Here is a 14,597-nt window from a genome sequence, read left to right as displayed (position 1 = left end):
GTAGGCTACTCAAACTAAGAATTTTGTGGAAACCCCAAGCATACTATTGCAGACGGTGGTGGTTTCTGCTCCTGAGACTGCAAACATAAAGAGTCCTTATTGCTGGGTTGAGCTGCAGAGATCTGTGAGTGTAATTTCTTTCACACAAGCACTTGTACATAAGTAGAGAAATTGTGAGCATTCTCTTTTCTTTCTTTTATTAATATTTTATTGAAAAGGTTTCAGAATAAAGTGATGCAAAGAAAAAGAGAAGAGAAAAAGGCACAAAAATGGGTAGGAACCCCCCGCCCAAATATACAATATACAAAAAGCGCCCTAACCCACACATTCTTTTATAAATTTGATATTACTATCCTAATACATATGTAAATATTAATAGGCAACTACATTTTGTATAAACTCCTTCCAAATACTGTTGTTATTTATCCAAAGAAAGTCTACGTCCAAGATCTAGGGCAGAGCTTTCCTAACTTTTCACGTTGGCGACACACTTTTTGGACACGCATCAGTTCGCAACACAGTGATTCAGTTTTGCAAGCAAACCCCTTTAGTTTGGAAAGTTCTGGTCTAGGGTTTCTATCTCCTTTGTAGGTCAAGCATCCTGAAGCAAACTTTGCATAAAGGGAACCCCGAAAACGGGCTAGTTTCCACCTCTTTCTCAGTCTCCTGCAAAAGTACTTCTACACAACCCACAGGCACCCCCCATTGCCTTGTCACATTGCAGGGGAGTCCAAAATTTGATTGCCCCCCCACTTGCACAGCCTTCCGAAAGCTGGGGAAGTGAAGGGTTGGGATTTGGGAAGGAGGTGAGAGGCTCTGGCAGTGTGTGGTGTAGTGATTAAGAGTGGTGGACTCGTAATCTGGTGAACCGGGTTTGATTCCCCGCTCCTCCACATGCAGCTGCTGGGTGACCTTGGGCCAGTCACACTTCTCTGAAGTCTCTCAGCCCCACTCACCTCACAGAGGTTTTTTTGTGGGGGAGGAAGGGAAAGGAGAATGTTAGCCGCTTTGAGACTCCTTAGGGTAGTGATAAAGCGGGATACCAAATCCAAACTCTTCTTCCCTAAGCTGAGGAAATGCTCACTAGAGTTTGGGAAGGAGGTGGTGTGAGGGGCTGGGTTGAGGAGGAGGAGACCCCATCCTGGCCCTTCAGGGAGGAGGAAGACAGTACAGATTTACAATAGGTTTGAGGTTACAACGGCTTAGAGGCAGATGAGGGGGAAAGTTGGGAAATGATGGGAGAGCCAGAGCAACACCTGGCTGACATGTCATTAGAAAACATTCTAGACCCACCATCTCCCAGAACCCAGCGAGCCTTAAAAGTAGGAGAGCAAAGAGCTCAAAGACAGAGGGCACTTAGCGGCACCCGTAGAGGAGGCGATGATGTTGACGAGTGAGGAAGTGGGAGAGAAGGGGGTAGAGATTCACTCGGGACCACGGCCATTATCCAAGAGGCTGGGTTCTGTGGCCTCTCTCTGTAAGCTTGGGGAGGGGAGGGGAAAGGACTGCAAGAAACTTTTCCTTGTCTTTATACTTTCCTGGGCCAGGAGCTGCTGACTGCACCCTGACAGGGGGGAAGACTTTAGGACCCTCTGAGAGCCTTCATGCCTCCTCCTCAAAAGACCAGAGCCTTGTTTACCTGGCTTTGGGAAGGCAGCGAGAGGGATGGGTGGGAGGACCTTGAATGTTGCCAAGGGCAAAAAAAAAAAAGGCCTCAAGGAATGAGACTGATGCTGTCACAAAAGTTCTTTCCACGCTGATGCATTTAAAGGGTTCCTCTCCAGTGTGTGTTATTGTAGGCATAGTCTACTCCTGTAAATAAACTGTCTCCCACATTCCCCGTTTCCAAATGGTTTCTGCCCAGTGTGTTCTCTAATGTAATGTAAGGTAAGCTGAGTGAGCTTACAGTAGTTTTTCACACATTCCATGCAACTAAATGGTTCCTCCTGTGTGCGTCTGGTGATGCAAAGCAAGGCTTCCATTCTTCCTGAAGTGCTTCCCACATTTCGTACACTCAAATGGCTTCTCCCGTGTGTGTGTTGTCTGATGTAGAGTAAGGTGTCCGGGCTGGCTGAAGCTCTTCCCACATTCCAGGCATTTAAATGGCTTCTCCCCGGTGTGGGTTCTGTAATGTAGAGTAAGGCGGCTGGGACGTTGGAAGCTTTTCCCGCACTCCGTACATTTAAATGGCTTCTCCCCTGTGTGAGTTCTCTGATGTTGAGCAAGGCCGCTACTATCAGTGAAGCTCTTCCCACATTCCATGCACTGAAAGGGTTTCTCCCCGGTGTGTATTCTCTGATGTGAAGTCAGGTTAATGAGCTGGCTGAATCTCTTCCCGCATTCCATGCATTTCAATGGCTTCTCCCCGGTGTGTGTTCTGTAATGTATAGTAAGGTGGCTGGGCTGCTTGAAACCCTTTCCGCACTCTGTACATTTAAATGGTTTTTCTCCTGTGTGGGTTCTCTGATGTTGAGTAAGGCCACTACTAACAGTATAGCTCTTTCCACACTCCATGCATTTAAAAGGTTTCTCCCCCGTGTGAGTTCTCTGATGGGAAGTAAGGTGAGTGTTCCTACTGAAGGTTTTCCCACATTCTGTGCATTTAAATGGTTTCTCCCCAGTGTGTGTTCTCGTATGTGTAAGGAGGGTACTGCTCTCGCTGAAACTCTTTCCACAGTCCACACATTTAAATGGTTTCACCCCTGTGTGGGTTCTTAGATGTGTAAGAAGGCTCCAACTTGAGCTCAAGCTCTTTCCACACTCAGTGCACTTAAATGGCTTCTCCCCCGTGTGGCTTCTGCAATGCCTATTTAAGTTTGATTCGTATCTAAATATCTTCCCACACACGGGACAAATTTTCTGGCCGTTTCCTTGTCCATCTTCCTGCAGGATTTGGGGTTCATGGGCATTAACCTCCAGAGACGGTGAGGATTTCTCTCCTCTGTGCTTCTTAAGTTCACTTTCATCTGCAACCATCTCTTTTCCTTCTTCAGCTGCAGGAGTTTCTGACGATAGCATAGATGACTCCCTAGAATTCCCATTATTCCGCCCATCATCTGGGGTGAAGTTTGAGAAAAAGAAAACTTTTTTGAATTTCCAGCAGAAAACAAAGGGTTTCAAATTTTGTGTATATGGGTGCATTATTTTATGTTATTTGCAGACACCAAAAGCTGGGTTTACCTTCTGAATATTCTGCCCTCCAGGAGGACAATATAAACTCCAGCCAGGCCAATATCCCACAGGCACAGATGTGTCTGTTCCTTTGCCTTCAGATCCCTTTGCAGCAGAGGTTTTCAATCTTTTTTGGGCCCATGTCTCCCTCAACCAACTGCAATAATTCTGCAGCACCCCTGTGGGGCCCAGGAGCCCAGTTATGCCACCCCTTGCCTGCAGCGCTGGCAGCCCCTCACCCTTTTTCGAACACCCTCCCTTGTGGAGTGTTCCCTCAGCCTCCTCTGCTTGGGAGACCTCTGGGCAGCTGCTGTTGCCCGGCCAGGTCTCTGAGCTGCCCCACCTCCTCACACTGCTCCTCACACTGCCCCACAGAGCCTGGGAAGCACCTTCTGGCCAGCCCCAGAGGGACCATTCACCTGGGGAGCTTGTAGCCAGGGCTGCTGCTACAAACAGCTGTGCAAGCCTTTGGGACGCAGAGACGCAAGAGGGCATCCGAGGAGGGAGGGAGGGAGGGAGGGAGGGAGGGAGGGAGGGAGGGAGGGAGGGAAGGAAGGAAGGAAGGAAGGAAGGAAGGAAGGAAGGAAGGAAGGAAGACGGACAGAGGCAGGTTTGCCTAAGGCACCCCTGACCATCCTTCAAGGCACCCCACGGTGCCAGGGCACACTGGTTGAAAACCACTGCTCTGCACAAAGACAGGACTGAACCTTAGAATTTCTACATCCAAAGACTGTGTTCTAACACTGATCTCTGGGTTTTCCCCAAAAGGAGCGGGTGGCTCAAGATTAACGCTACCCAAGATTGCTACTTTGTGCTCTTCCCATTACAGTGGTACCTCAGGTTAAGAACTTAATTTGTTCCGGAGGTCTGTTCTTAACCTGAAACTGTTCTTAACCTGAAGCACCACTTTAGCTAATGGGGGCCTCCTGCTGCCGCCACATTGCTGGAGCATGATTTCTGTTCTCATCCTGAAGCAAAGTTCTTAATCTGAGGTACTATTTCTGGGTTAGCGGAGGCTGTAACTTAAGCGTCTGTAACCTGAGGTATCACTGTACTGTATAGCCTTTCCCCTTGATGGTTCAAAAATCTGTACCTGTCAATCTCTCTCCTTCCCCAGAGGCCGTGAGAATTGGTTCTTCTCTTTCCAGCGAAGACATCAAGTCTGCTTTGAGAATGTCTTTCCAAGAAACACAACAGGCCGTGTCTTTTTCTGAGAACAAAATATCCAGGGATCCAAAGTAAACCCATTGCATTGCTCTTTGAAACCATCCCGGAAGCTAAGACCTCAGTTTTAAACGTTTGGCGCCCCCCCCCATTTAAACCCGTCAGGCTTTCTGATGACCTCGGACATTCAAACCTCCCGGGGGCGCAAAAGTCTCGTGCAACTCCCCCACCCTCACCAGCAATTCTAACACCTCCCCCCAGCAAGGCTGTTTTCCCCATAGCGAGTTTCTCCCGTCCGGGCTGCATGTTCCCCCCTCCCATCAGAAGGCTGCGCCTTTCTTTTCAGAGCTGGGGGGGGGTTGCTTTTAAAAGGGGGGGTCCTTGCATTGCGCGATCCTGCAGCACCCTGGGCCGCACGACGCAAGTGCACAGCGCGGATCATCCACGACCCCACCCCGTGCATTTCCCGGGGGAAAGTGCTCCGCGTGGGAGGCGGCGCGGGGGGGGGGAGAGGGATGTGTTTCTCCTTCATTACCCCTCAAACAATCCCTCCTTGGGTTCCCTCCCCCCTACTTTCCTTTCACTGCCCCACAAAAGTCGCACCGGGGCGCTTTGCAGCCTCTCCTCCGCGCGCGCGTTTCCCCAGGGCGCTTCTGCAACGCCCCCAGCGCCGCCGCCTTTGGATGGCAATTTCCTGCTTCTCCGGGAAGCAGAGCCCGGCCGGGTCAGTCGCCCGGTGGAGAACCGGGTGCCCCCCCTCCCCTTTGCCTACCGCTGGTTGCAACTTCCCCCCATTTAATGTGGGGAAGAAGAAAAATGCATCTCCTCTCGCGTCCACCTGGCGCTCGGATCCTCCATGAGGCTCGCTGAGGATTCCTCCAGTCCCCACATCCCGGTGTTGTATTTTAGCGCAGGGAGCTTGAGGGGAGGGAGAGTTATGGGGGGGCACGTTCCCCAAATGGGGGAGAAAGAGCTGGAAATGCCCCTGTGCAAAGGACCATCCGGGATCTTCAAAGTGGCGCAGCGTTTCATTGCAAGATCATCTTTGGATCCCTATCCCCTGCAGAGAGATCAGCTCAGTCTCCCCGGGGTGGGGGTGGGGGGGTGTTATTCAGCTTGGGAGGGAAAGGGCACATTCATGGAGGAGAAGCAGCCTCGGGGAGGAGGCGGAGGCACCTGCGTTTTGCTCCCCGGCGCTGTTTTCAAGCGCTGCAGCTGGCGAGTCCTTTTGCAGGCTCCCCAAATCTCCCGAGAAGGAAGAGAGCTGGAAACGTTGCATGATCATAGAATTGCAGAGTTGGAAAGCACACCGAGGGCCATCTAGTCCTTGCAGTTCAGGAATCTCAGCGCAGGTTGGGGAAAGCCTGGCCAGATGTGTCCCCCCACCACCAGCGTTGCTTTCTGCAGCCTCCAGCACATGGATAGGCAAACTAAGTCCCGGGGGCCGGATCCGGCCCAATCGCCTTCTAAATCCGTCCAGCGGAGGGTCCGGGAATCAGCGTGTTTTTACATGAGTAGAATGTGTCCTTTTATTTAAAACAGTGGCGTAGCGTGGGGGGTCTGGGGGGGCCGGGCCAGCTGCACCGGGCTCAACATCTGGGGGTTAGGGTAAGGGGGCGCAAAACCACGGGTTAGGGGGCGCAAATCCATGGGTTAGGGGGCACAAATCCATGGGTTAGGGGGCGCAAATCCATGGGTTAGGGGGCACAAATTACTTGCCTTGCCCCGGGTGCTGACAACCCACGCTACGCCACTGATTTAAAATGCATCTCTGGGTTATTTGTGGGGCATAGGAATTCGTTCATTCCCCTCTCCAAAATAGCCTGCCCCCCCCACAAGGTCCATGGGACAGTGGACAGGCCCCCTGCTGGAAAAGTTTGCTGACCCCTGCACAACGTCAAGGGATTAGCAAGAGGAAAGTGGGTGCAAGTAGCTCCTGTCTCTCAGTCCTCCCACTGGACAGCTGAACCGAGCTGGGGTTTCCTAGAGAGGCAGGAAGCTGCCTTTGCAAGGGGAGTGGGGCTGTTGGAAACCCCTCCATACTCAATGGGAGAGGACGAGTCTTGGAGAGAGGGAGGCTGGAGCGCGCAGAGGACAAAGAGGTGCAATGCATGGGGGTTAGGGGGAAGGAGGAAAGAGCCCCCCACTCCATGGGCATAGCCAGGAGGGGTTGCAGCTGCACCCCGCCCCCCCTAAATCGAGTAAATAAATAAAAAGACTTAACTAAAAGTAGAAATTGTAGATAGGTGGTTTTTTAAAAAAAAATTATTAACAATTTCAACATAACAAATTATTTTTAAAATCATCTTCATTATTCCCCCCTTTTCCCCCTCCCACCTCCCCAACAAACCCTCCCTCCCTCCCTCCCCCCAGACTTCCCTCAGCTCCTCTCTCTGATTTCTCAACTCATATTATTCTCTGCATACTGTAAAATTGTATACAGCCTTATGTTATCTGTCTACTATATTAACCCTCAATAAATCTGTGCATGTTTATTCAGAACCTGCCAAGGAGTCCAGTTCATTTTGTTGTCTTTTTAAATAATTTCTTTAAAGTTCCTGTTCTTCTTTAAAGTCACAAAAATTGTAGATAGGTTTTGGAGCACTTGGGGTCAAAAGGAAGCAATTTGAAACAACGCTGGTGGAGACTTTTCATTCTGAATCTGCTAGGCAATAGCCAGGCTGAGGATGACGACAGGGTGTGGGTGGGTGGGTGTCTCCTGCTCCCTACCCCCTCAACATAAATCCTGGCTACGCCCATGCCTCAGGGTGTGGGGTCTGATCTGTGCAAGGAGAAACTGCTGCAGAAATTGCAGGGCAAAATCCTCTTGGAAGCTACTCAATATCCCCAGGGGCACATTCAGCTTGGGTAGGGGGACCAGATAGAATAGAATTTATTATTTATACCCTGCCCATCTGGCTGGGTTTCCCCAGCCACTCTGGGTGGCTTCCAACAAAGTATTAAAATACTGTACAGTGCTCTAAAAAAAATAAAAACAAAATAAAAACAATACAGTGGTCTGTTAAACATTAAAAGCTTCCCTAAAGAGGGCTGTCTTCAGATGTCTTCTAAAAGTCTGGTAGTTCTTTTTGACATCTGATGGGAGGGCGTTCCACAGAACGGGTGCCACTACCGAGAAGGCCCTCTGCTTGGTTCCCTGTAGCTTCACTTCTCACAGTGAGGGAACCGCCACAAGGCCCTCGGCGCTGGACCTCAGTGTCCGGGCAGAATGACGGGGGTGCATTGGTGAAGAGGAAGCAGCATTTGGGAGTGGGGTGAGGAGAACAACAACAACAACAACAACTTATTTATACCCTGCACAACAACAACAACAATTTATTTATACCCCGCCCATGTGGCTGGGTTTCCCCAGCCACTCTGGGCAGCTCCCAACAGAATGTTACTAAAAAAGCAATAAAAGATCAAACATTAAAAACTTCCCTAAGCAGAGCTGCCTTCAGATGTCTTCTTAAAGTCAGATGTAAGGATTGACATGCTGGCCTGTGCTGTTTTTAGAGAGCTCACATAGGCTTAGCCAGGGGGCTGCAACTGCTCCCCCTAAATCAAGTAAACAAATAAAAATGCTTAACTAAATGACCAACTGCATCACAGATAACTCAGTTCTGCCCCCCTAACTTATTCCCTGCTTATTCCCCCTGAAATAAATCCTGGCTACGCCCATGCGAACTCATAGAGTGTTTACATGATACCTCCCATAATATTTAGTTTCATCGGACTCTTAAATAAAAAAGGGAGTTCCTGGCCATATTTGCCTCCTGGGGGGAGCAAGTTTTATAGTTTGACTCTGTGCTTCATGAAGAAGTGCTTTCTTTCTTTTTCCTAAATCTTCCAACGTTCATCTTCATGGGATGCTCATGAGCTCTAGTGTTGGGAGAGAGGGAGAAGAAAAATTATGTATATTCTCTTTCTCCAGGGTCTGGATAAACATTCAAAGAGGTGGCTGGGCATTTCACCAAAGAGGTATTGGGCCCTGCTGGATCCAGACCAAAGGTCATGGAGGCGAATTATGAGACACAGTCCTCTCTAGGTAAGGACACATTCCCCCCACCCTACCCCTGTTCCTTGATTGAAAGACATTTGGGGCATATTCCCCATTTATTATTTATACCCCGCCCATCTGGCTGAGTTTCCCCAGCTACTTTGGGCAGCTCCCAACAGAATATTAAAAACACAATAAAGCACCAAACGTTAAAAACTTCCCTAAACAGGGCTGCTTTCAGATGTCTTCTAGAAGTCAGACAGTTGTTTATTTCCTTGACATCTGATGGGAGGGCATTCCACAAGGCGGATGCCACTACCAAGAAGGCCCTCTGCCTGGTTCCCTGTACAGTCATACCTCGGGTTACAGACGCTTCAGGTTGCGTTTTTTCCGGTTCAGACCACCAAAACCTGGAAGTACCGGAACGGGTTACTTCCGGGTTTCGGTGGTTGTGCATGCGCAGAAGCGCTAAATCGCACTTTGCACATGTGCAGAAGCGCTGAATCGCAACCTGCGCGTATGCAGACGTGCCGCTGCGGGTTGCAAATGCTGCGGGTTGTGAACGTGCATGGATCACATGCATGGATCACGTTCGCAACCCAAGCATCCACTGTAACCTCGCTTCTCGCAGTGAGGGAACTGCCAGAAGGCCCTTGGAGTCGGATGTCAATGTCCAGTTTGGATGATGGGGGTGGAGACACATCTTCAGGTATACAAAGCTGAAGCACCAAACTTTGAATTGTGCTCGGAAATGCACTGGGAGCCAATGTAGGTCTTTCAGGACCAGTGTTATGTGGTCTCAGTAGCCACTCCTTGTCACCAGTCTAGCTACCGCATTCTGGATTAGTTGTGGTTTCTGGGTCACCTTCAAAGGTAGCCCCACATATGTCTAGAAAAGGAACACAGCTCAGGAAGATCACCTGGCTGCACACAGAGGATCCTATGTTCAACTTCTGGCATCTCCATGGGGGAAAGGGATCAGCTAGCAGCCGGTAGGAAAGCCCTGAGATCATGCTAGTTGAATGAGTCCATGCAGAGGTTTGATGAAGAATCAATTTGACCTGGCATGAGGAAGCCTCCAAATGTTCTTGAGGGCTTTTTAAGTGTTTGAAAAGTTCCCATCTCTGCCCCAAGGCCAGAAGGCCTGCCCTTTCCACAGCAGGACAAGGAAAAGGCAGGTGCCCCAAACACCAAAACAGCATCTTCTTCTGAATATCCAGTAGGTAACTGATGCTCCACTTGTTTCCCCCCAAAAAATTCCTTCCAGTAGCACCTTAGAGACCAACTAAGTTTGTTATTGGTGTGAGCTTTCGTGTGCATGCACACTTCTTCAGATACCCGAACAGATGTTTGAGCAGCTTCTTGGAGAAAGTGTGGCATAGTTTCCTTGCATATTCAGCAGGATAAGTGGATTGTAGAGGGTTCTTAATTCTAAGACCCTTAGGTATAATGTCCAGGTTCTTGCATTTAGTCAGAAAGAAGGTGTCAGTCTGTACCTGTGCAAGTTTCTTGGTGATGGTTGATGGACTTCCATTTCATGCGGCTAAGTGGGGTGCCTTCCATAGTTCTAGTTACAGGTAGGTAGCCGTGTTGGTCTGCCGTAGTCGAAACAAAAAAAAATTCCTTCCAGTAGCACCTTAAAGACCAACTAAGTTTGTTATTGGTGTGAGCTTTTGTGTGCATGCACACTTCTTCAGATACCCAAAGTTAGAATAATGGCTGAGATCCTGGAGATCCACTGTTAGGTGGTGCAGGGAATCCTTAGCTAGCAGTACAATGCTCCCACATTTCTTGGGAATGCTAAAACCAGAGAAGGAGCAAATTGGGGTCAACCTGTGATAATATCCCATGTTTCTACCTTGAAGTTCATACATATATTTTTTTTCCTCATCCCCCAGGGAATGACGGATTGAGCAGTGAGAAATATATGGAAAAATATTTGGTGTCAATGGAAAAAGCCGAGCATGAATCAGGAAAAAAGATGCTTGGAAATCAGAGAGGACCAAAAAGGGATGAGAGAAACTACTCGGAGGATAGGAGGAAGGAGGTCCCTGCTTCCCAGAGTGCTGTTGTCCGGGAACCCATGATCCAACAGGAAGATCACAAAAGGAACAGCAGTAAAACATGCCTGGTGTGTGGGAAAGCATTTAGACATCAATCGAACTTAAATATACATTGCAGAATCCACACAGGAGAGAAACCATATACGTGCACCGAGTCTGGGAAGAGCTTCAATCTGAGAAGCAACCTTACCAGACATAAAAACACACATACAGGTGAGAAGCCGTATAAATGTATGGAGTGCGGGAAGTGCTTCAGTGACAGCAGTAGCCTCACTCGGCATCAAGCCACCCACGCGGAGGAGAAACCGTACGCTTGCATGAATTGTGGAAAGAGCTTTTGTGTGAGGAGTAGCCTCCTTTTACACCAAAGAACACACACAGAGGAGAAGCCATTTAAATGTGCCGAGTGTGGAAAGAGCTTCATTGAGGTCAGTAGCCTTACTAAACATCAGAGAATCCACAGAGGGGAAAAGCCATTTAAATGCAAGGAGTGCGGAAAGAGCTTCAGTCAGAGCGGTAACCTGACGTTACATCAAAGAACACACACAGGGGAAAAGCCATGTCAGTGTACCGAGTGTGGAAAGTGCTTCCGTAGCAGCAGCAGCCTTACTTTACATCAGAGAATCCACACGGGGGAGAAACCATATACATGTATCGAGTGCGGGAAAAGCTTCAGCGCCCGTAGTAGCTTTACTTCACATCAGAGAACGCACACAGAGGAGAAGCCGTTTAAGTGTGTGGAGTGTGGGAAAAGCTTTAGTCAGAGCAGTAGCCTGACGACACATCAGAGAACGCACACAGGAGAGAAGCCGTACAAATGTGTCAGCTGTGGGAAGTGCTTCAACGACAGCAGTGGCCTTACTTTACATCAAAGGACCCACACAGGGGAGAGACCCTTTAAATGCACGGTGTGCGGGAAAAGCTTCAGTCTGAGTAGTAACCTTAGCAGACATCAAAAAACACACACGGGAAAGAAGCCGTATAAATGTGTGGAATGTGGAAAGTGCTTTATTGACAGCAGTGCTCTTACTTTACATCAGAGAACACACACAGGCGAGAAACCATTTAAATGCACAGTGTGTGGAAAGAGCTTCAGTGCAAACAGTAGGCTTGCTAAACATCAGAGAATACATACGGGAGAGAAAAAATGGTGTGGGAAAAGCTTCGGTGACAATGCAAACCTTTCGGGACATCAGAAAACCCACACAGGCGAAAACCTGTAAAACTGCATGGGGTGTGGACATTGGAAGACTTCCTAAACACTAAAACACACAGTGGCGAAGTTACGGAAACGTACGAAGTGTGGAAAAAAGCCATGTGAGCACCAGCCTTCTTCAACATCTGAGAACCCTTAGAGGAAAGAAACCCTATACATGTAAAGAATATGGCTAATTTCTGTGTTATGAGAGGACTGGTTTGGCTGCAGTGGCATATGCTTTAGTTACATCCAGGTTCAATTACTGGAATGGGTGCTGCCTTTGAAAAGTGCTCCAAAACTTCAACTGACTCAAATATCAGCAGCCAGATTTTCAGCTGGTAACCAAACAGTTAAACCCCTGTGTTGCAAACAATTATCGGTAATATCCAAGGCAACACGATGACCAAGTACAACAATGCGATGTCAATATAAAATCTTTATATAATGTATGCAGAACATTGAACAGTATGAAATATATGAAATGCACTCTCTGTAAAACCAAATAAACAGAAATCTTATACATCTCTGAAAGTCACAAAATATGCACTCTTGATGGATTCTCTTGAAAACATAGAACCAAATGAAAGTCTTACAAGTCTCTGAAAGTCTCTGCAGACTATGCAAGTTTCTGAAAGAAGCAATGGGACGGATTCTTATCTGGTGTAAACTAAGCTGTAAAGATTAGTTTTATGACATTCAACACTGCCAAAGTGGGCATAAAGTTATGTAACCACTGCTACTGACTGCATGTTGCAAGAAACCACCAAGAGTGCATATTTTGTGACTTTAAGAGATTTATAAGATTTTCAGCTGGGGCTGGTTATAGCCTGGGGAACATACGACTCCCTTGTTACAACAGCTCCACCAGGAGTACCAGTCTGTTTTGGGCACAAGTGCTGGTTGTGAACTATATATGACTCATGTCCAAGCTATCTGAATGACTGTGTTCCCTCATTTGAAACTGCCCAGGTTCTGAGGTCTTCAAGGTCTTCTCTTGGCCCCACCAGCCTCACAGGCTCCTTGGAGAGGGCCTTCTCAGTGGTTGCTCCCCATCTTTGGAACTCCCTGGAGAAGTTAGCCTGGCTCCCTCCTCCTTGTCCTTCTGCAGGCAGGCGAAGACTATCCAGCAGGCTTTTGGGAAGTGCTGTTTTAATGAAAGGGCTGCCGCCATACTGTTTTTATTGCAATTATTTGTTTGGTTTTAATGGATGTGCTAGATGTACACACACTATCAGTGTTTATTTTTTAAAAAATAATTCCCCCCCCTATGTTCTTAGTGATTCTTATTACAGTGGTACCTTGAGTTTAGAACTTAATTCGTTCTGGAGGTCCGTTCTTAACCTGAAACTGTTCTTAACCTGAAGCACCACTTTAGCTAATGGGGCCTCCTGCTGCTGCTTCACCACTGGAGCACAATTTCTGTTCTCATCCTGAAGCAAAGTTCTTAACCTGAGGTAATATTTATGGGTTAGCGGAGTCTGTAACCTGAAGCATCTGTAACCTGAAGCATCTGTAACCTGAGGTACCACTGTATTATTTGTAAGCTGCCTTTAGTCCCTTCAAGGAAATAATAATAATAATAATAATAATAATAATAATAATAATAATGAAGTTTTCACTTCTGGAAATGTAGCAGAATGGAGTGAAAGTTTATGGTGGGACTGCCCAGAGGTATTTAAATTGTGGGAAATGGTTTGTGAAGAAATTGCCCCAAATACTCAAATACAGTGGTACCTTGGTTTACAGCCATAATCCATTCTGGAGCTCCGGTTATAAACCAAAACAGGTTGTAACCCAAGACATGCTTTCGCCAATGGGGCCTCCCCCCCCCAAAAAAGGGATGTAATTTTAAAAAATATAATCCACAAAAAAAGGGACACACACTTCCGGGTTTGACGTGGTTGTAATCCAAAACGGTTACAAACCAAGGTACCACTGTATCCCATCCCAACTTTACCACAGATTTGTTTATAAAATCTATGGCACGATCAGCTGAAAGGGTTCAGCTCCCAGGAACTTTTAAGGCCGGAATTTCATTTGCCTCCAAATGGAGAAGCTTATGGGACTGGCAACTTTTAATTTGGTGTGAAGTTTAGCGCTAACTGGGAAAAAAATAGCACATGCCGATGGTATCTGAGGGTCCTGCATGGTTTGGTGTGATTTTTGTCATGCATACAACAAATACAGATACACAGGACTCCATCTCTAGAAGATTGGCTTTTCTCATGGTCCTAACCTGATTTAAGTCTCTTCCAGATATACTGTGCTGCCTTTTTTTGTATTTGTACTTCCATTATTATTATTTTTAAATTGTTGTTGTTGTTGTTTAGTCGTTTAGTCGTGCCCGACTCTTCGTGACCCCCTGGACCAGAGCACGCCAGGCACTCCTGTCTTCCACTGCCTCCCGCAGTTTGGTCAAACTCATGTTGGTAACCTCGAAAACACTGTCCCACTATCTCGTCCTCCGTCGTCCCCTTCTCCTTGTGCCCTCCATCTTTCCCAACACCAGGGTCTTTTCCAGGGAGTCTTCTCTTCTCATGAGGTGGCCAAAGTATTGGAGCCTCAGCTTCACGATCTGTCCTTTCAGTGAGCACTCAGGGCTGATTTCCTTAAGAATGGATCGGTTTGTTCTTCTTGCAGTCCATGGGACTCTCAAGAGTCTCCTCCAGCACCATAATTCAAAAGCATCAATTCTTCAGCGATCAACCTTCTTGATGGTCCAGCTCTCACTTCCATACATCACTACTGGGAAAACCAGAGCTTTAACTATACGGACCTTTGTTGGCAAGGTGATGTCCCTACTTTTTAAGATGCTGTCTAGATTTGTCATTACTTTCCTCCCAAGAAGCAGGCGTCTCTTAATTCCGTGGCTGCTGTCACCATCTGCAGTGATCATGGAGCCCAAGAAAGTAAAATCTCTCACTGCCTCCATTTCTTCTCCTTCTATTTGCCAGGAGGTGATGGGACCAGTGGCCATGATCTTCGTTTTTAAATAAAACGA

The 14,597-nt window shown here is 47.7% G+C and overlaps 2 protein-coding genes across 4 annotated transcripts; one reads left to right on the top strand and one right to left on the bottom strand.

Annotated features, from left to right (window-relative positions):
- Positions 1-1,446: 1,446 nt before the first annotated feature.
- Positions 1,447-5,057, bottom strand: LOC309364958 (uncharacterized protein). The gene is made up of 3 exons (XM_081903008.1): positions 4,939-5,057; positions 4,265-4,381; positions 1,447-3,056 (listed from the first exon to the last, which is right to left on the bottom strand). Exons 2-3 carry the CDS (start codon positions 4,326-4,328, stop codon positions 1,933-1,935), a joined length of 1,188 nt encoding a protein of 395 aa, XP_081759134.1. The 5' UTR covers positions 4,329-4,381; positions 4,939-5,057; the 3' UTR covers positions 1,447-1,932.
- Positions 5,058-6,169: 1,112 nt separating this feature from the next.
- Positions 6,170-13,420, top strand: LOC309364864 (uncharacterized protein). Of its 3 annotated transcripts, none has more exons than XR_014165896.1 (4): positions 6,170-6,437; positions 8,270-8,383; positions 10,234-11,849; positions 11,917-13,420. XR_014165896.1 is itself a non-coding variant. In XM_081902822.1 (3 exons), the coding sequence occupies exons 2-3, from the start codon at positions 8,350-8,352 to the stop codon at positions 11,619-11,621; spliced, it is 1,422 nt and encodes a 473-aa protein (XP_081758948.1). In that variant the 5' UTR covers positions 6,170-6,437; positions 8,270-8,349; the 3' UTR covers positions 11,622-13,420. The 3 variants fall into 3 exon arrangements, 1 of the variants encoding a protein (XP_081758948.1); XR_014165897.1 differs by having other exon boundaries at positions 10,234-13,108; positions 13,209-13,420; XM_081902822.1 differs by having other exon boundaries at positions 10,234-13,420.
- Positions 13,421-14,597: the final 1,177 nt, after the last annotated feature.

Source organism: Podarcis melisellensis, assembly GCF_964234715.1.
Source record: "Podarcis melisellensis genome assembly, chromosome: 2".
NCBI classification, from domain to species: domain Eukaryota; kingdom Metazoa; phylum Chordata; class Lepidosauria; order Squamata; family Lacertidae; genus Podarcis; species Podarcis melisellensis.
Note: the sequence above shows the minus strand (reverse complement) of the source record. Positions and strands in the feature narration are given on the sequence as shown.

Excerpts from the sequence above, each read along its gene's own strand:
- LOC309364864 (XM_081902822.1), top strand. The coding sequence starts at position 8,350 with ATGGAGGCGAATTATGAGACACAGTCCTCTCTAG. Across the intron at positions 8,384-10,233 it reads TGAGACACAGTCCTCTCTAG|GGAATGACGGATTGAGCAGT; the intron begins GTAAGGACACAT and ends CTCATCCCCCAG.
- LOC309364958 (XM_081903008.1), bottom strand. The coding sequence starts at position 4,328 with ATGTCTTCGCTGGAAAGAGAAGAACCAATTCTCACGGCCTCTGGGGAA. Across the intron at positions 3,057-4,264 it reads GGAAGGAGAGAGATTGACAG|ATGATGGGCGGAATAATGGG; the intron begins GTACAGATTTTT and ends ACTTCACCCCAG.